This window comes from Catharus ustulatus, chromosome 1 (assembly GCF_009819885.2).
Source record: "Catharus ustulatus isolate bCatUst1 chromosome 1, bCatUst1.pri.v2, whole genome shotgun sequence".
Taxonomy (NCBI): domain Eukaryota; kingdom Metazoa; phylum Chordata; class Aves; order Passeriformes; family Turdidae; genus Catharus; species Catharus ustulatus.
The window spans coordinates 58,708,797-58,730,551 of NC_046221.1; the positions used below are offsets into that span (position 1 = coordinate 58,708,797).

At 43.7% G+C, this 21,755-nt stretch overlaps 1 protein-coding gene across 1 annotated transcript in view; it reads left to right on the forward strand.

Moving 5' to 3' along the window:
- Positions 1-3,226: 3,226 nt before the first annotated feature.
- The window catches only part of ITPRID1 (ITPR interacting domain containing 1), a 77,559-nt gene continuing 59,030 nt past the window's right edge, over positions 3,227-21,755 (forward strand). The window contains 1 exon segment of the mRNA XM_033055564.1: positions 3,227-3,270. Coding sequence (XP_032911455.1) covers positions 3,227-3,270 — 44 coding nt within the window.

Here is a 21,755-nt window from a genome sequence, read left to right on the forward strand (position 1 = left end):
AAAGCTTGGATCTGGACATGACTTCAGTGCTAGTGAAGATTAAGTTGCATGCTCATTTCCATATCTTTCTCCCCCTCTCCAATATACCTATGTCTGAATTACCTTTTTTTTACCTTGGGTGATTGCCCTAACTTAAATATGTTTTTGTTTTCTACCTGTACATTGACATTGCCTCTCCCTAAGACAGTTGCATAGAGCCAATAAATGTCAGAGAGTGAAAGGAAGGTTTTGGCTTTCTGTTCTACTCCCCCCACATCCAAACACTAAGGTTTCATTTTTTATTTATTTTTTTCTTTCATATAAGAGTTTCAAGCACATACTAGGAGAAAAGTGTGACTTTATCCATAGCAAATAGTCAGTTCAATTAATTTTTTTACCAGGTTTCACTTATACTGTCCAGAAAACTGGAGCAATAGACCCGCAACAGTAATTCGGCTCTACTAAATCAGTGTTGTTTTGGCTTTCAGCCTATACTTTCTAAACTGTTGGGCTTTTGGAGGATGGGAGGATTCAATATATTGTCAGTACTAAGTACTGACCTAAATTTTCTTGCACTTTTGAAAAGGTCAGTCGATTTATTATGCATATTGAGTTCATACAAGATTTTTTTTTTTTACTTGACTTAAAGCTCAGCATGATGTGCTTAAAACTAATACCATAAAAAGAACTGCTGGAAAAACTTACAAGTTGTGGATCATTATTTGTGGTTACCTAGCTCAAAGGCCTCTAGAAAGTGAACTATAATTTATCCTATACAATTGTACTATTCAGGCATTGCAAAGACCTCAATATCTCACAAAAAAGAAAAAAAAAAAAAAGGCAGAGAAGTAGTAGTCCACTGAAAAAAAGTAGTATTTCCTCTTTATTTAAAATAGTTATGTGCCAGAGATGTGCCCAAAATGAACAGAAATGCATTGTGGTGATTTTTTAGTCCTTTATGTACCAAAAGTTTCATAATTGGATATGTTATATTTTGTGTATTAATTCTCTTCCCTTCTCATAATAGGATACTAAAGGTCTCTTCTCAAATTTCTCCATAACCAGGTGGGATTTGAAGATTATTCCTTGAATTCCTGATTTCATGATGAGTGCTGCCATAACCCAATGGCTTCTAGTCATGCTTCTCCCATATTATGAACTACTATGAAAGATGCAGTTCCTGTACTTGGGAAGTACAGTAATTTCACGAATACAAGCCGCACCAATTTGACCAAAATTTTGGTGGAAACCCGGAAGTGCGGCCAATATTCCGGGGCGGCTAATACATTAACAAAATTCTAAAAGCTACCAACACGGAAGTGAGAGCCCGCGGCAGCCCCAAGCCAAGCTGGAGCCCGGCCGGCCCCGGCAGAGGTGGGAAAGCCTGGCAGAGGCGGGGCCAGCAGTGTGGGGGGCGGGCGGCAGAGCCTGAGCCAGCAGGGCGGGGCAGGGGGGGCGGCAGAGCCCGGGCCAGCAGGGCGGGGGAGCCCGGGAGAACTGGGGCTAGCAGTGCAGGGGAGCATGGCAGAAGCAGGAAGGCTGGCGGGTGGGGCTGCCTGGCAGCGGGGGAAGCCCAGCAGAATCGGGGTCAGCAGCGTGGGGGAGCCCGGCGGTGCGGGGGCCTGCAGTGCCGGCCAGGGCGAGGAAACGCGGCGGCGGTGCAGACGGGAGGGGGCGGCCGGCGAGCCTGGTAGGGGCGGCAGCGGCTGGCCCGCCGGCAGGGCGAGTACGTAAACGCAGCGGCGAGGCGGCCGGCATGCCTGGCAGCGGCGGCAGCGGCTGGCCCGCCGGCAGGGCGAGTACGTGAACGCAGCGGCGACGCGGCCGGCATGCCTGCCAGCGGCGGCAGCGGCCGGCCCGCCGGCAGGGCGAGTAAACGCAGCGGCAGGGCGGCCGGCATGCCTCGCAGCGGCGGCGGGGGCCGGCCCGCCGGCAGGGCGAGTACGTGAACGCAACGGCGAGGCGGCCGGCATGCCTGCCAGCGGCGGCAGTGGCTGGCCTGCCGGCAGGGCTAGGGAATGCGGCGCGGCGCGGCCGCCGAGCCGGGCGGCGGCAGCCCGCCGGCAGGGCTAGGGAACGCGGCGCGGCCAGCGAGCCGGGCGGCGGCAGGCCGCCGGCAGGGTTAGGGAACGCGGTGCGGCCAGCGAGCCGGGCGGCGGCGGCAGCAGGCCGCCGGCAGGGCTAGGGAACGCCGCGCGGCGCGGCTGGCGAGCCGGGCGGCGGCAGCCCGCCGGCAGGGCTAGGGAACGCGGCGCGGCGCGGCCGGCGAGCCGGGCGGCGGCGGCGGCAGCCCGCCAGCAGGGCTAGGGAACGCGGCACGGCGCGGCCGGCGAGCCGGGTGGCGGCAGCCCGCCGGCAGGGCTAGGGAACGCAAGTGCTCAATTTGCAAACATTTTTCACGGATTAGCGTAGCCTTTAAACACAGCCTAAAAAGAACCAAAACACTAAAAAAAAATAGAGAGAAAAATCACTCACTTTTATTAAACATCTAAACAGCTTTATTTTACAGTTGGCTCTATTCCTCTTCCATGAAACCTTCGAACTCTTTGTTCTCCTTATCGAAAATCATCAATTGGGTGACGGCGGTATTCAGCAAACTTGAACCGTATCGCCCGTATCTTCATTGTCAGAACCATCAGCTTTGATATTGCCAATACCATCGCTGGTCAGTCCAGGAATGATGTCAGCCTTCACAAACCCTTGGATGACAGTTCTGGTGGATACTTTATACCAGGCATCCACTATCCACTGGCACACAGTGGCATAACTGGCCCGGCATAGCCTCCCAGTCTTCATGAAGGAATGCTCTCCTTCCATCATCCAGTTTTCCCACGTGATTCACAGTTTCACCATGAAGGAATGAATGAACTTATGTCCAGTGGTTGCACTTCTTTGGTCAAACCACCTGGAATTACAGCAAACTTTGAGTTCTTCTTTTTCACCAGGGCTTTCGCACTTTCTGTTTTGTGGATACGCATAGAGTCATAAACCAACAATGCTGGTGAAGCATGAAAAAATCCGTCCGATCTCTGAACGTGAACTTCTGATAGCAAATTCTTCATTATCTCCTCATCCATTCAGCCTTTAGGATACAATTCAACAATTATTCAAGCTGGAAAAGTTTCTTTAGGCAACATTATTCTTTTAAAAATTACCGTTGGGGGTAATTTCTGCCCATTTGACAAAACAACAAGAACTACAGTAAACAATGCCTTTTTGTTTCCTGTGCTGCGAATGCATACCGTGTATGCTCCGATTCTCTCGACAGTTCCGTTCAGTGGCCCATCAAAGGTGAGGGGGACTTCGTCCATGTTGATGATGATGCAGATCTATTTCCATGTTCTTTTACATAGTTGATTGCTTTCAATTTAAAATCTGCCTCATAAGCAAGTCTCCTTTGTGGACCTGTTTTGAAGTTACTTTGGACTTACAGGACTTCTGATTTCACAGCATACTAATACTGCGTAAAGTTGGGATTGGGGTCAACAAGCACGTAGAATGAAGGAAATGTGTCTGTCTCCCTGCTAACACCCCCCTCAATGACACCTTCATCCCCAGGTAGGCAAGAGCTTTTCTCTGATTGGTTTATTGTGGTCAAAAACACTCAAATCGTCAAAATCGCCATGCCCAAACAACCCCCTAGGCAACGTAGGCAAATCCACTTCAACCCATTTTTGCTTGGGAAAGGTGTGGTGCAGTATCAGTTAACGGTAAACTTTCAAACCATTTTCCTATATAAAGCGCACTGGATTATAAGATGCACTTCTGGGTTTTGATCAAATTTTAGGATCATGAAAATACGGTAATTTTAAGCTCTCCACCTCAGAAACAATTCGTTTAATCAACCTTCTGCTTTTCTTTCACCCATCCAATGAACTCTTTCATAAACAGATTTCATATAAAGATTTAAGACCAATTAAGGATCTAATTTTTTAAATTATTACTAGATTTTTAATTGAATTTTGTTCTCTTTTTGAGGTGTTTACTTCAGGTTTTTTGTCTCATACTCAACAGATACCCTTTTATGATGTTCATTTCATAGCGGAAAACTCATTGTTTTTCACCTTCTAAGATGTCAAAAGAGTTTCCAAAAGCTCTCTGGAGGAAGGGGAAAGGATTTTCTAAATGTCAGAAGCCACAATGAACATGCAGGTGAGAAATGAGTTTATGTTTCAAGTTTTCAAGGTTAAGAGGATGACTCTCCAAGGGGCAATCACCTATCAGTATTTTCTATGGAAAGAAATAGGGTTTGTTTCTCAAACTATGAGCATTATATGTTCAATATAGAAGCCAGTGAATAAAAACATTATTCTGGAAGCAAACTTTGGTGACAGTATTAATGCATGCATGATAGCAAGTACTGAAAAGTAATGATCTGATGAGACAGGTAAGAGTATATAGTAGGTGGTTTTCTATCCTAGGCAGAGCAAGACATTCTGGAAGACCTTGATTTAATTATTGTGTCTATCAGTCTTCATGTGACCATAGGTAAGGTATTTAATCTGATAATGATTCAGGTTTTTCAGTTCTTTAAATTTACTTTTTTTGCATTTGGATTAAGGACTCCTGTCTTGGGTTACAATACAGAGTGTGATAAAAGATCTATTCTATCACCATCTGTTGAGGGTGGGGGCATCGATCCTTATCTCCACAGGAGATGTTCTGCTGATGGGTCATCCATTGAAGCCAGGCGGGCATTGTTCTTTATCTTTTCTCAACTCACCCTTCCTCCAGGGAGGTATCTTCTGCTAATGGCCCATTGAGTCCCCTGTGTGACTGAGAAAATTACTTCATCCCATTGGAAGTTGCTTCAGCCAGGGGGAAGGGCCCAACATTTCTTACCAAGATAAAAACAAAGGTGCGGGGCGGACACCAGGCTAGCCCCTTCTCCACTGGACTCCAGAGGGAAGTTGGATTTTCTCCACATCACCACTGGACCTCCGAAGGAAACTGCACCTTCTGCAGGAGCACTGCTTCAACTGAATCACATCGGTCACTGCAGGAGGATGCAGCCACCATTGAATGGGACTGCTACCAACACCCTGCCTGACGGGCTGTCAGGTTGTACTCTGACTTTGTCAGGGTTTGGGGTCTGTTTCTTTGTAGTATTGTATTTCTATTTTAATTTCCCCAGTAAAGAACTGTTATTCCTAATTTCCATATCTTTGCCTGAGAGTCGTTTGATTTCAAAGTTATAATAATTTGGAGGGAGAGGGCTTACATTCACCATTTCAAAGAGAGGCTCCTGCCTTTCTTAGCAGACACCTGTCCTCCAAACTAGGACAACTCCTTAAAAAGCAAATGCCTTACTCCATGCTCTATAATGAAAAAGAAACTTAAGAATAATAATGTGATGGACCTAAATGTTATCATTATGAAAGACTGATTTAGATCAGTGAGTAGCACAATAAATTGTGAAGGGTATTAATGATATTGTGTGTGGTGAAATTTTATGCAGAGATCAACTGAACTCCTGATATTTTAATGAAATTTTAGGTAGGAGGAATAATACGTGGTTAAATGATGGCAGAAAGATATTTTGCCAATTTGCAAGTTCCCATACAACACTGTAAACAAAATTTTAAATGCCCCTCCCTTGGAAGACTTTGAAAAAGACACAAATCATACAAAACCCCTTATATGTGAAAATAGCCTAAAAAGAAGAGCTGCAATATTATTATAATAATTTCAAAGCAAAAGGATAAAGCTAGGAAGCCAAGTATTTCATAATGAATGCAGCATATAGCTTTTAAAAAGGGCTAACATATGGACCACTAATGTGAATGTGAATGCAAATTAGATACTTTTGATTGCTTGAAATAAAGTCAGCAAAATCCAAGCTTCAAAAAGCAAATTGTGTGGATTTAACTACCTGAGTGCCACAGAAAGATTATTGTTCATACACTATTTCCATATGAAAGAAAGTAATGAAGCTAATTTAGGTAATTCTAGGGCAAACTGCCCTAGATAATGTGAAGATAAACGACACTTTCTCTGGCATTTTTTATTCCTGTTTGGTTTCTTGATCCTGGTTTGTTTAACTTTTTACTTCTACTCCCCGTTGAATTTGTCACCCAAAATTACCAGGCATCTCACTTTTAGATGCCAGTTTTGAGATAAAGTGACACTAGCTGGTGCTGGCTAGAATTAGCAGTCATAGGGAACTTCTTAACATATAAAACATGATTTAGCAGATAATGCTCAAGGGCTTCAAGTGTCTTCTGGCTCAGGCCAATAGAAAGCGAAGATCAGAGGTTGCCATAAACCTTGGAAATGCTGATGTAACTTATTTCAGCAACACATATCTTGCACCAGCTTTCCTCTGCTGTGACTAGTGGAAAAACTTGACAGTAGCATTTTCTCAGTGAACTGCTACCCTTCATGTAAAAGCAGTAAGTTACTCTTGGTAAGGGAGTTGCCCACTGCCAAACATTTGGCATGGCTTTCCCCCATGTAGCAGCTATACCCTCACTGTGACCTGCAATCTGCATGTTGCAGGAGCTACTGCCAGGAGCTCTTAAGAGATGGGTGCCAAAGGAGCTACTTAGTTCAGAGAAACACCAGCCAAGTGGGAGTCTGGGTGTTATGACATAACCACTCCTACTCCATTTCCTGCTTGCCCATCTTAGAGCATAATCTTAGGCTCTACCAGAAAAATCAAGAGGTGACTTTTATCACCATACCTCTACATCCATACCCTTCCCCTTTCAGACCATTTTTCCCTTATCTGGGGTCAGCTCTTTAGCTTCTCTCACAGCCAGAATTGCCTTGCACCCTCAGACATCTCAGCTGTTGACCACTCTAAACATGCTCACATCCACACCCATTTACTGCTGATACATCTGCAGCTGTTCTGAGTACTCCCCTGATGCCTTCCTACCGCATCTGGATATCTTTTTAGTGCATTAGCAGCCTATGCTGGTTTTTAGCATTCTTCCCATACTCAGGGCACATGGCTACACTGAGACAAACCACTACAAGACCCATGCGGCTGCATTACATTCTCCTCATTGCCACAACTTGAGGAAGGGCGTACTAAACCAAAATTTTAACGAAAGGGGAAAATGGCTAAATGAGCTCATTTACATGTTTGCCAATCACTTGCCAATTTGCAAATATGTGAATTAGTACATTCTGAAATTTGCATAAATTCACACATAGAACTGTGCAAGACTTGGCAGTTATGAAGCAAAAAACAAAACAAAAAACTCCCACAAACAAAATAAAGCAAAACAAAACAACAACAAAAACAAAAAAAGAATTAAAGAAAAAATGTATTAATGGTTGTGCAAAAAGGAAAGGCAAACAGCTCCAGAATACAAATTTCTTTCTGTTTATATAGGTTCATAACTGGGAAAACCAGAAAAAGTTCTATTAGTATCAGTGGCATTTACAGTAATTTCACAACCATAAGGTGCACCGGACTATAAGGCGCACCCCCCGGGAGTCGGCAAAATTCGCAACTTTGTAGATCAGATAAGGCGCACCGGACTATAGGGTGCACTTTTTTTTGCAGCGAGGCTCTGCCCCCAGCTCCCTCCGCACAGTTGCTGGCCGAGGCCCCGCCTCAAGCCGGCAGCCATTGGCCCCCGGGCCCGCCTGTACCCGGCAGGGGCAGTGCCGTGAGCCACCGGGCCCGCCTGTATCCAGCGGGGCTGGGGCATGCCTGCCGCCTGTCCGTGCTGCCTCTCTGGTGCCGGGCTATGGCTGCTACCCCTCTGTGCCGCCTCCACGGGACCGGGGGATGCCTGCGTAGGGGCCGTGCCACCTGCACGGGGCCGGGGCGTGCCTGTGTAGGAGCGGCTCCGCCTCCATGGGGCCAGGGTGTGCCTCTGGAGGGGCCGTCCTGCCTCCACGGGGCCGGGGCATGCCCGCCGCTGCTCCGCCCCACCTCCACCTGGCAGCCATGGCACTGCCGGCTCCCCTCGTGGCTCGCAGCTCTCACTTCCGGGTAGGCAAATTTTTTTAACTTTGTCCATCAGATAAGGCACACCGGACTGTAAGGCGCACTTCCGGGTTCCAGGGAAAATTTTAGTCAAAAGGGTGCGCCTTATAGTCGTGAAATTACTGTATATAAGTCCTGAAACTGGGCTTCATGATTCAAAACACTGACTTGGGGCCTCTTCTTTCTTGGAAAACCATAAAAAACAGTTGCAAAGACTAGGAAGAGAATTTGTTGCAAATAGAAAAATGCAACAAATTGGCATTGGCTAGTGTCAGCATAGTGTTTTGGAACACTTAGAAGATTTTCTATCTTCTACTCTGTCTGTTTCAGACCAGCATTACTCACCCCTGGCTGTGCACTTGCATTCTGACAATTATACTGATTAAAGCAAATTATGTTTTTAAATCATGGCTGTGATAAAATTTAAATTGAGCCTGAAGGACTTCCTGGACCGCTGATGTTGCACTCATGCTCATATGTGGGGCATAGCTAACAAGGTCACTGAGCTCAGGCTGCAGCCTGACTTGTCATTTTTGTTCAGAGGAATCAAGGTAGCAAACAGGTGTGTGGTCTTTGCTACCTTGATTACTTCAGCTAGCAGTTGGTCTTGTTTGTGACCACATTTCCCTTTATCTTCAAAACTGTGTAGCAGCTTGAATTGGCAGCAGCACCTTCTTTACAGGATGGTAACTCTGAAGTATGTGTTTACATACTCACTTATTGAAGGAAGACTGCTTGCTCTTGGACAGCCAATTCATAATCCTCATTGTCTGCTCCTTCCCAAGTGCTCCTGTCTCCAACTAGTTATCTCTCAGCAGAGAAAACTGGCTGATGATGTCAGTGAATATTAATTATTTGGTCAGCACCAGTTATTTCATTAGGAGAGGTGTAGTCACCATGCATAGGCATGGCAAGGAGTGATGCATGGCACCTAAGGGGTAGATTGATTGTATTTTATGCTAAAAGAATTGCAATTGTTATCAGTATATTCTGCTTTATCTGCAAAAGTTGGATTAATGGCAGCTAAAAAATTACACTGTCACCCTCAAAAAATTATAAGCACTTTGCTAGTCCCACATCCTGTTATTGCTGCACAAGCTACTCCCTTCATCAGTGGTTCTGACCTCTGCTTTCAGCAGATTTTTGTGAATTGAAAATTTAAGGGGCAGAGCTGTGTACAATGCAGCGATCTAATATATATGTTAAGGCCGACAGAGGCGTCTTCTTGAAAATGCCTTTTTACAAGCAGGTTTGTTTTTGGTTTTTTTTAATTGGGGCAAAAATGGTAGGTTTGACTGGAATTTATGAACTCTAAAAGCAAGACAAAAATAAAGGAAGTCAAAGCAAAATTGCCTTGGTTTTGCCAAACTATTATTTTACTGAAACTTTTTTTACATTATAGAAATCAAATAATACTTAGGAAAATTTAGGAAAGCAGAAGAGCTATTAAATATTGCAGGTTCAATTTTAAAATTCAACTGAAGCATCTTCATTCTGAAGTGCCTTGATACCACACATTCAGGAAACTTTCTGAAGTTTTTTGGACCACTGCTTACACTGGATAAAAACAGCTGCAATGACTTAGTCCCTTGCTACTCTAGCTACAGAGGTAACTGGACTGCAACCGGAGTTTCTATTAGGAAGAATGTGATGGTATGATGTATGGGGAAAACTGGTATTTCCAAAATAGCTGGAAAGATTTGCAGCCCTCAAAGTCTTACGGGTTCTTTCCTCCCTGATTTAAATGTCACACTCCACAATGAATATGTTTAGACAGTAGTGTCACTGATTTCTTTGTAGACCTCAGTAATTAATCTGGTAATGCTACCCTTCATGTGGGTGACACAATTGGAAATTTGTCCAGGTAGAGACAATTTTGTCAAGCACAGAAACATAATCCTTCTGTCCCTGAAGCAACACATTAGTAAGCTGACATTCTTCTTATGTTTCTTCTTATGAGAGTTGGGAACTATTTTAGTTTCTCTCATTTTATATACTTTCAAGTCATGGCTAGATAAGAGAATTCTGTTGCTACCTCCCTTCCATAAATTCCAGGAAAACAGAGCTGAGTAGACTAGCTTTTTTAAGATCATTTAGTTTCCTTAATGGGTCACTTTGATTTTTCAAATCTGTGAAGTCATAAGCAGAAGTTGAAATGGTTTTATTTGCATTGGAGAAAATACATACACTTTGTACTAAGCAAGTGATTTACATATGTAAAACCAAAGAGTGCACAGCCTCATCTGCCACAGCAATGATGAGGGACCTCCTGTACTGTCAGCAGCACCTGGTGACATTGACATGCACAATCTACTTTGTAGACAGAAAGGCCCCAAAGTTTTGGAAATTTCAAGTATTCTTAAACTGAGGCAGAGAGGAGCTGAAAGGGTGAAATATCCTACCAGAATAGGAATATGTTATGCAAAACTATTCATGTAAATATTTGTATTTGGGGTAGTATTGCTCCAGGCAATTTGCTCTTTGTACATTTTATTTCTGATTCTCTGAAAACAGGCAGATGAGAGGCCTGAGAAGGATCATGTGCAAAGTCTTGCCTTGCTCCAGACTTCTCAGGTGGTCTGAAGCATGTAATTTATTTCCTCCAAGACTTTGTTGACCACCTGTCTAAGAAAAATATAGTGCATAAAGATAAATCTTTTAGAGGTTTTTGAGACTCAAAAACGTTATAGTAGAGGTGATGTGTTTTAAAACAATTGCAGAAAAAAAGTACAACTGGCCAAGGCTTATACATAATCTCCATATCCTTCAAGTAGATATATTGACTTTGGATAAAGGTTTTTCATCCAACTTCTTCAGCAAATAGGTGCCAACGAGTCTATCTCTGCATGCAGATCCTAAAACTTCACTGTCACTCTAGGCTTTTGAGATTAAAACACAGGAGAGTTGTTTTACATTTAAGACTGGGAATTATCCTGTCTGCTAGTGAGGCATGTAGCAGGCATGGAGCTGCTGTGCAATCACTTTGTAATAAATGGATAGTGTGATGTTGGCTCTCGTGAATGTTAAATGTATGTTATACGGCTAAAAGAAGTTCTGTTAAGATCTGGTGTTTTTCATCTGAGTTTTGTAATGTTGATGTTGATCTCCAGCCATTGGGAAAGTTTAAGCACAAAGGACTGCACAGACTCTGAGAGGTGGGCCAAAGGAGGAGCTGGGTCATAAGAGTGCTGTGGGGAAGGTTGGGTCACCAGGGGGTTTGTTTGTCAATAGGATATATAAGGATTAAAGTAGGCGTGGGTGGTGAGCCTGTGGCTGCAGCTAAGCACCCAGCGCTGTCCCTTTTTCCTTACTCAGTCCCTTGTTGTGGATCAATAAACCTTTAAAATTTTAAAAGGTGAGGTGTTGTTTCTCAAAACTTTAAATAACAATTTTCAAAAATGCAACATCATATCTGTGAGATAAAATAGATGTTAGGCGTTAGGACTTTTTCCTTATGTTTCTTTCCCTCATGGAATTTTGTCCCTTATGTTACTAGGAAACAATAACTACTGATACTTAAGAAAGTAAAAGATGTGGCTGGGTGTCACAATGTCCCCTTGAAATGGCCCTGACTGGGAGCAGGTTGCAAGTGATAATGGGAGAGGAAAGGTGCAGGGGTTACTCTGCAGGTTTGCGACTGGGTTTTTGGTCAGTCTGGTTTCTTGGTTTGGGGGAGGAAGGAGCAGTTTACCATTTTTCCCTGCCATCTGACCACTTGGAGCACAGAACAGTTGCGTGTAGTGCCAAAACATCGGGATCGGCTCCTGCCAGACCCTCTGCCCGAAGGGTATTGTTGTGACCACTCCTGTGCGTTGGACTCCGAGATCCCAGTCTGCTGTGATTTTCCAGCACTGTCAGTCTGCTTAATTATTTGTTTTTGTTTCCCAGATGTTTTGAGGGGGGAGGAGGGGTGCCACCGTACGGGCCACCTCTGCACAGTAGCCTGGCAATGGTGACCAGCTGCTGCCGCCTGTGAGCTCCCGCCTGGGCCCAGCCGCCATCACCGCGTGCTGCCACAGCGCCCCCTGCAGGCGCGGGGGAATCATCGCACCCACCCTGCCCGGCCGGGAGCCACCAGCGTCCCTGGTGTAAATACTACAAAGGTGAAACTAAGGAGTGGGAAGAGTGCAGAGGGAAAGGGAGGTCATATTCTCCATTCCAAGGGAAGTTCCTTCTTTGGCAGTTACCTATCTTTTGAACCATTCTGCTGAAACGCAAAATCCTCTTGCATGAAGACATTACCCTTGCTGAGCATGGGCATACTGGAAAATCAAGCAGGAAACTGACTAAGGGGATTTAGATTAGTATCTTTCCAGCAAATATCTGGAGGCAGTTTTCAGGTATCTTCTGGGCTCATACTCCCAGTGAAGGTGTTTTGCAAAAGAAGAAAAAGTCCTGAGTAAGGAAATTGTGATTCCCTGCTCCATGCTCCACCACCCCCCCCCCCCCCCCCCCCCCCCCAATACAGGAGCAAAGAACAGGGGTTAAGACGTACAAGAGTCTCAAAGCCATGTGAGACCATGCCAGAGCATAGGAGCCAAACAAAAAGGCTGACTTGAGACAGGCAGCCTGAGAGAACCCTTTTAGTGGGCTCCTATGCTTCCCTGAGAGTGAAAAGTCTGTGAAACCAGAAACCTGTTCATCATTAGCATTTCTTAGAAAGCAAGGAAGACTGAGTCTGCTTTGCATTTTTAACCACCGAATAATTTAGGTGTTGCAAGCAGGAGCTCCAGGCTGGGGTAATGGTCATGTTATCTCCCTTTTGTCTTCTGTGCTCCACATTGGACCACTAGGATCCAGGCCTGGCACTGGGGTCTGCCAAAACCCTCGCTTATAAGGCTTCTGTAGTACCATATGTGTGATATAAGACTTTAGAAAACACTTAATTCTCTTTCTATTTATTCTATTTCATAGAGAAATAAAAGACTCAAACATAAAGCACTTAAACACATTTTTAGAGTAGTTTTGTATATTTAGTAAGGAGTTTCACAATGTCTGTCACCACAAGATCACTTTTAATAATGTTTTCTTCTTTTGTATTTCAATGCTGGTACTTCCTGTCTTGATCACAAACAGAAAAAATTAGGGTAAGAAATGTAAAAGATTATATTTGATTGTTTTCTACTTTCCCAAATGTGTGTGATCTGTTTCATATTTAAATGAAAATTTGTGTAATTTCTTATTTAACAGTATTGTTATTCCTTTTCTGAATTAATTCATCCTGCAGGCAAATTTGTCTTTTAGCTCTATCTTGATTGCTTTTTAATCCACTTGTAGAACATAAATACTCTAATGATGCGCTGTTATTTTGAACAGTTGTCTATAGTCTGGAGATCTACAGATTTTACACCCTTTGGTCTCTGGAATTAATGAATGTTCACACTTTGCTTGATGTCTCTGTATCCAGATTGGACTAAGTGATGACAAAAAAAGCATTTCCTTTGGTATTTAAATTACATGTCTAACCATGGAGTGAAGTGCTGAACTGACATGAGGCATAGTTCACAGGCATCAAAGTGTGGGAACTCAATTTTACAAAAAGGGTGAGTCTAGCGTGTGCTCTTGACTGAAATACTTGCACATGTGCTGTGAAGTAAGTGGACAGTATTGGGAGGACTTCAGATACATTGCACGTATGCAGACAGTCTTTGTGGTAAAAATCGCAAAAGTGTATGTGACACACATCCTGGAAGCAGAAGATTCAGTACACCTGGACTGTAAGATTTTTCCATACTTATCTACTACTCTTCAGCAGGCACATATTAGGACAAACATGTTATTTCACCCAGGAGGAAAAGACAGGTCTGAGGGACACCAAAACCAGGATAGCTTTATATAAACACCAGGTGTAGGTTTTTAACTTGCTGATAGTTTAACCACTTATGAATGACACTTAAGATTGTTTACTGAGTGAAAGTGCCTTTCATATCTTTGATGAAAGAACAAAATAACCATGGGGAGACATGTGAAAAATTAAAAGCAACTTTGTTTGTGCTGCTCCACTCCACGTACCTAGAATTCTATTTGTGCATCGTTGTAACTTCAGAGTCTTTTAAACACAGAACAAATGCCAAATGAAAAACTGCTGGCATCCTTACACAAACATAGGATGCAGCAGACAGTTTTGGTAAAACGTTTGTGTAAATGGTGGCACTGCTGATATCTCAAGGATTAGAGATGGTTAATAATGTACCAGACAGTTACAGAGAAAGTAAATGGGGTTGTGAAACAGGGTCTTGACTTACCAGTGAATAAAAAACCAGGCCTCATAGCCTCAAAGTGGGAGGAAAGATTGTATTGCTTAGTTTGTTTAGGTCTAGGGCTTTACAGCAGAGTTTGGGGGAAAAAAATGCTACTCATAGTGGACAGACCTCAAAGACATTTGGCATAGATAAGAAAAAAGTAACAAAGCCAACTCAGTAACTGTGTTGAAAACTGTCCCAGCTATGAAAAATGTAATTCCAGCAGGGTAAGATTGTGACCACTGACTCAAGAAACCCGCAGACTCAAGCAGCTTACTAAGAATGAGAAGCAAGAGAATAATTTAACCAATAGAAGGAAGAATACTGATTAACAAGGGAATTAGGTAACTTGCAGCTGGTATACCACAATCCCTTTATTTGCTAAACTGTATACATAAAGTTTTGAGAATCAATATGCTATTATTGTGGATTTACCTCATAGCACCAATCATTGAGCAAAAAATAAATAAATACTTCAGCTCAGTGTATGAGATTGGCTTACAGCACACTGGGTGATGAATCCTGCTTTTAGGGACAACAGTGCTACTTCTGGAATTGCTATATGGCATATTGAAATACTTGCTCCAACTGCAAATGAGCTCAGATGAGGCCAGGCCAGGTTACTACAGCATTGGAAGAGATGTAGGGCTGTGCTTAGAGGAGCCTTGCAGCAGAATGGGGGAGAGCTGTCAAACTACCTGCATGTGAGCTGGACCTTGCTGTGCAAGAAAAAACGACTTTTTCTGCTCCAGTGAGCTTGTGTTTGGAGGCAAAACATTTGTCATGAGAAAGAGGAAGCAGAAGGACTGTATTGACTGGTGAGACAACTGACTGTTGTAGACAGAGCTGCAAGTCAGGATGAACTCATTTTTAGAGATTGCTCTCATAGGTTAGAAGTGCAGAGGGAAAAAATAATATTGTTCTTGTGCTAGATTTTTTTATCTAGCACAAAGAAAGTCAGAGAATCATGCTATCATTTCTGTACTCCAGTCTTTCAAAATGGTTTCTGTACCAAATTAGTATTTTAAGTAAATTACTGATTTACTATTACTATTTTAATTAAATTACTGTGTCCAGGCAGTATTAGTCCCTTGTGATTCTGCTGTGCTCTAAGGTGAGTATGTTCTTAATACTTAATATTCTGTTTTGCTACATTCAGTAAATATTGGACAGATATAGCAGCTTTCTAAACTCTAAAAAAAGGAGTGGAATGCATCCCATTTCACTTCTGCTGTCTGGTGGGTTTGGTGAACCTGGCTCCCATTGATATCAGTCATTTGGACACATGAGTCATATTCTAGGCATCTGAATTTCATGGACATAATCTTTCATTTAGATTTTATATAAGCAACTTTTACTGTTTTAGTATTCTATTCTTCCTTGTTTTGCACTCTTATCACTGGCTAAATCCTCTCTCTCATGAGAAACTTTGTACTCTATGCTGTTATTCACAAAAAGAATGTTTGAACTTTGTTTATAAATGTACAAAAAGTACTTTATATATACTAGCTGATACATATTTATCATACTTCTAATTCTTAAAGTGTTAAAATATTTTGTTGTGTTGATAGATGAGTAAAAACTACAGATTTTTTCCTCCCTCTAACTCCCCACACACTGGAGAAAAAAAATTGAGTGAAGATGCTGCTTAACTTAAAGAACTTTTGTGCATTTAGTTTCAGCACCTGTGTAGATGTTGAGAAGTCTTCTGCAAACTCATTAAATTAACAGCTTTGATTCTTAAAGATTCTGCTGATTTCAGTAGCTGGAGCTATTGTGATACATACTTTATAATATAATACATTAATGGGATGTAGATGCATAATAATGATGATAGATCTGGAGCTCAAACTCTAGGAGTGAGATTCCACTTTATAAGGACACTTTTCGGGTTAATCAACCTGCAACCTCCTTACCTTGAGGAATTTCCTGGGCGGGGGATGCAGCAGTCTCATTGCTGCTCATCTGCACTGCTCCTGCAGCCAGCTCTTGGTTTCAGGTTTTCCTGCAATCCATAGGATTGTCCGCCTTCCACACTGTTCAGAGGATGTCCTTTCTTGGCTGCACCATCCAAAAGTCTAGAGGTGACTGGAGCTCTAGCAGCCTGATAGGGTAGAACTATGGCTTCCAGTTTGAAATGCACATTAAGGAATAACCTCTGAGCAGCAGTGGTACTAATAGTGAGAAATAATTTCTTGTGTGTCATGGCGATTATTTACATTTTGTGAAAAAGTGTCCCTAAAGGACTAACAGTATTGGGAAAGTATGTACAGCTTTTTATAATTTCATAATAATTTATCAGACTCTCTCCTGCAGTCGTGTGCTGGCTGGCTGCTCTAAAAGTGTACAATCAACAAGAGAGCAATGGACAGAAGTATTTTCAAGAGCAGACAGGATGTACCTTCAAAATCAGGATAGTCTCAGTTTCACTGGGACATCTGGCAATCTTAAAATAACCCCAACTAGATTAAATAAAAATTATGAAATGGAGGAACAGAAAAATATATCTTTGCACTGATTAGCAGCCAAAGTAATAAGTCTTCAACTCCCCTTTCAGTCCTTGATGTTAACCAAGGAGAAATAGGGATATGGTTTTCAGACTTAGAAGGAAAATTTCACACCCTTTCCTCCCTCCTTCGTGTTGTCCCCAGTAACAGTCTTTATGGCACTTAGAAACAAAATCTGTCCCTTGCTATCCTTGTTGCTGGGTCCAATCAAAGGTTTACCATTGTCTTTCAGGTGCTTTGAATCAAACTCAAGCCTTTCTTTGCTGAGTGTGTGATTGGGATGGACAGCACCTGTCCACAGTCCTGTTTGCAAACGAATTTCTTTCCTGGCTGGCGTATACTGGCCTTCTCAAAACACCTGACAGACAAGGTAGCATATCCGACTGGTCTCTTTCAAGAGTGGGAGACCACCGTGTACACTGGATCTACAATAAAAATGCCATGGTGTTTTTCCCATAAGTTGTTTTTAACTGCATTATACTATTATGAAGTCAAATACAAGTTACATAGCTATGTAAATACATTTAGAGTCCATTTCAAAATTTAATTACAATTAATTAATTAATTACTTAAAATTTTAGTTTTAGATTTTAAAGGTGTTTTCCAACCTAGATGATTCTACAATTCTGTATCTGTAGTTTCATATGGATGACCTAGTGTCAGGGTAGGTTTTGGGGTAGGAAGTCCACAAAGATGCTAGGTATGAAAGACGAGGACAATTGATCTCTCTGTTTAGGATGCATCTTGCTAGAAAAATGTGCTAGAACTACCAATGAAACACAAAATGACAGTCCTTACATTACTAGGAATTATTTAAATTTATACAGAAATTATTTCTACACACTTAGAACACAGTGTGTGCTTATAGACACAGTGTCTAGTGCAGTGGAATCCTCACCTCTGCTGGAGTGTGGGAAAAAATCATGTTATGTTACAGATGATAAGCCCTGTAATGAAGTTAAACAGTACTGGGTTTATACTGCATTTCGTCCGCAGATAGCGCAATACATCTATATTGGAAAATTGCATTTTCAGTAGAGAAAATCTAAGTAGTAAAGTTCAGCCAGTGAGTGTTTACACTTTAATGGCAGTTGGATAATATAGAGAGAAAGATTTCTCTGAGCATATTTTCATCCATAAGTGAACAAGATAACCCAAAAATCAGAGCTCCCTGACAACCAGCATACATGTGTTTTCCAGTATGATTATATAAGGAATCAACCCTCCTCCCATACATGCCCACTTCCCTGAATCATCGTTACCCATTTCCCTTCATTTATATTTTTAATTTTTTTAGAGTACAACAGTTCAATGCTTTCTCATGTTCATGCCACAGCTGTACCTAAGATGTATTTCTTAAATTTTAACTTTTTTTTTTTTAAATTTCAGATAATTTTCTAAATAGCTCTTACTGTTGTTAAAGCTAAAAACCTAAAAGGATCTACCTTCCTCAAACTCAAATGTGAGTATGTATTAGTTCATAATTTGATCTTCAGACAAATTTTATGCATGTATATCCTTGTGAACACAGTCTGTCAGAGATATCCCTCAATGACAGCCATGCATCCAGGGAAGTTATATGAGAGTGGGGTTTGTCTTTCTGGGAAGGGAGTCACAGCTGATGCTGGTAGACTGAGAAGAAAGGAGAAAAGAGGTGGCTCTCATTTTTCCCACTGCATTTTTAATGAGACACAGTAAGTTTTAGTGATGCATAGGCAAGCTTTTTCCCAACAAACATAAATATTCAGGAAAACATATTTAAGACTGCATGGTCACTTATATTTATCCATCCCATATATACAATAAGTGTGAAAACAGAGGTTTTGTTGGTAACCCACTAAAGATTGCTTTGATGATGAATACTGCAGAGACTGGGACTGATATCTCTTAGATTAAAAGAAGACAGCCTTTTATTAATTCCTTAACTCATTCTAGCGTGAAAATGACCACTGCTGGTGGAAATTTGCACATCTATTTAAATAATCATTACTGAAGTATTTTCATAAATATTTGTGTCCAAATGCTGCTGCACTACTTCCTCAGTATTTTTTACAGTAATATTCTAAGAGGAACTGGAATATTTCAGAGTTGCTGTATGTTAGATTATCACCTATCTTCAGTTCCAGAAATACATATACCAAAGAAATAGGACTGAGGGTGTCACAAAAGCCGAAAAACCAAAGAAAAATGTAGTGACTCCAAAATACTTGTTCTTATATAAAGCATTTAGCCTGTGGTATCCATTCTGGCTTCATCCTCCCTTATAATGAGCAGATTCCTGTAAGGATAAAATTACAGTAAATTCATGAATACAAGCCGCACTGAGTATAAGCTGCATCTCTGGGTGTTGGCAAATATTTCGTTTTTTGTCCATAAATAAGCCGCACCCGAGTATAAGCCGCTCTGTCGTTCGCAGCGAGGACCCGCGTGCAACAAAGTTGCCAAATAGTAACAGAACGGCGGCAGGGCGGGCAGGCTCGGGCTGTGCAGGCTCGGCCCGCTAGGGGCTGCCGACGGGGCCAGGTAGCCCAGCCCGGCGCTGCCGCTCGGCGGGGCCACTGGGGGCCAGCCGCCGTTGCCACTGGGCTCGGTCACCATGGCCTGGCGCTGCCCTGTGGTGGCAGGCAGGGACAGAGCCCCCCGCCGCCTCCCAGAGCCGTGGCAGGGGCGGCCCGGGTCTCCCTCTTCCTCCCCGGGCCGCGGCAGGGGCGGCCTGGGTCCCCCGCCGCCTCCCAGAGCCGCGGCAGGGGCGGCCCGGGTCCCCCCGCTCCCCCCCGGGCCGCAGCAGGGGCGGCCCCAGTCTCTCCCCTCCTCCCCGAGCCACGGCAATGGCGGCCCGGGTCCCCCCTCTCCTCCCCGGGCCGCGGCAATGGCGGCGCAGGGCACCCCCGTCTCTCCCCCGGGCTGTGGGAGGAGGGAAGGAAAGACCTCTCCCTCCTCTCTCCCCACCCCCCGTGCTGCCTGCAGGCAACCAGGCTCCACCCGCGGTGCAACAGAGTAGCGATTTGTGACAACCGCAAAATGCCGACTTTGCAGCTGCTCGGGTCGGCACTCTGGCAGGCACTTCTGAGGTTGTAAATGTCAGAAAATTATTCACATATTAGCCGCTCCTGATTATTAGCCGCATTTCCGGTTTAGGAGCAAAATCTTAGTCAAATTGGTGCGGCTTGTATTCGTCAAATTACTGTAAATTATGCAAGGGATACTAGAATCATCTGTAGAGAAGATAGATTTGATTTGAATGACAATGGTCATTCTGCTCTTACTAATCTTTCTATAAGATCAAAGAGGTTTATGATTTGAATTGTGTTTATGAAATTTGTAATTTTCTATCTTCTCCTGTGAATGGTATTTAGGGAATGATAACAGCCAACAAACTTTGCAAGGACTTGAGTATTAATTTTTAGGCAAGCATGGAGAAATAGAAAATTATGGCCTTGTAGATTTCCTAGATTATGTCTGTTTTGAAAAAGTTATCTAAATTCTGGAATTGTCTAATTCCTAAAGTTACAGTACCATTTTCTAGTTCACTATTTGCTGTGAAAGTATGTACAGTAATTTCACGACTATAAGGCGCACCCTTTTGACTAAAATTTTTCCCCAAACTCGGAAGTGCGCCTTATAGTCCGGTGCGCCTTATCTGATGGACAAAGTTCAGAAATTTGGCTACCCGGAAGTGAGAGCTGCGAGCCGTGGGGGGAGCCAGTAGTGCCATGGCTGCCAGGTGGAGGCGGGGCGGAGCAGTGGTGGGCACGCCCCGGCCCCTTGGAGGCGGGACGGCCCCTCCAGAGGCACACCCCGGCCCTGTGGAGGCAAGACGGCCCCTCCAGAGGCACCCGTGGCCCCATGGAGGCAGGATGGCCCCTCCACAGGCATAGCCCGGCCCCGTGGAGGCGGGACAGCCCCTCTAGAGGCACGCCCCGGCCCTGTGGAAGGGGCACGGAGTGGCGGGGGCCATAGCCCAGCCCCGGAGAGGCGGCACAGAGGGGTGGCAGGCATAGCCCGGCCCCAGAGAGGCGGCACAGAGGGGCGGCGGGCATGCCCCAGCCCCGGAGAGGCGGCACAGAGCAGCAGCGGCCATAGCCTGGCCCCGGAGAGGCGGCACGGAGGGGCGGTGGGCATGCCCCGGCCTCGCCGGGTACAGGCGGGCCTGGGGGCCCGCGGCACCGCTCCTGCCGGGTGCAGGCAGGCCCGGGGGCCAATGGCTGCTGGGTTGAGGCAGGGCCTTGGCCAGAAACTGCGCGGGGGCAGCTGGGGGCGGAGCCTTGCTGCAAAAAATAAGTGCGCCCTATAGTCCGGTGTGCCTTATCTGATCTACAAAGTTGCGAATTTTGCCGACTCCCCGGGGGTGCGCCTTATGGTCGTGAAATTACTGTACACATTTTTGTTATTGATAAAAATCTGAATGTAATAAAGGGGGGGGGGATTACCCATTTCCTGTAGATGCTGAGCAATGTTTGCCAGTTGCATCATAGCAGCAGAGTGGTAAAATGCAATGTGAAAATACCACAGTATTTATAAATGAGCTTGTTTAAGGACAATTAAGAAAAGAAAAAGTGCATTAAAATATCCCAGTTTGTGAAAGCTTCAGTCTCAGAAGATTCTCAATTTCAACATAACCCTCTTTTTTTGCTGAGAAAGAAAGTTCTTCAGAAACTTTTCAACCAGACAGATATCTCTAGGGAGAATGCTGTCACAAGACAGGGAAATTCCTGTCATTTATATGCTGTTTTCACAAACTGCTTTTAGCGTTTCAATTTGGAGTGTTCTGTGTGACAAAAAAAGGTAGCAGAAAAGGCATGGTAAGAGCACAGATTGATGTATCTGTGCCCCGGGTTGCAAGAGAACTTGTATTAGTTTTTTTGGCATCCAGATTTGCTCTTTATCATGTTTCTGGCTAAGTTCACAGAGAATGCTGGAAAAATATACTTTCAGCACTTTCTTCTAATTTAATACACTCCCCATATGCACCCATAGAAGAGCAGACACATGCACACATGAAAATAAAGCCTTATTAATGGCTGTTCTGTTGGAAAATGTTCTCCTTTTTTTGAGTATTATTTTAGAAGTATCTCTGAGAGG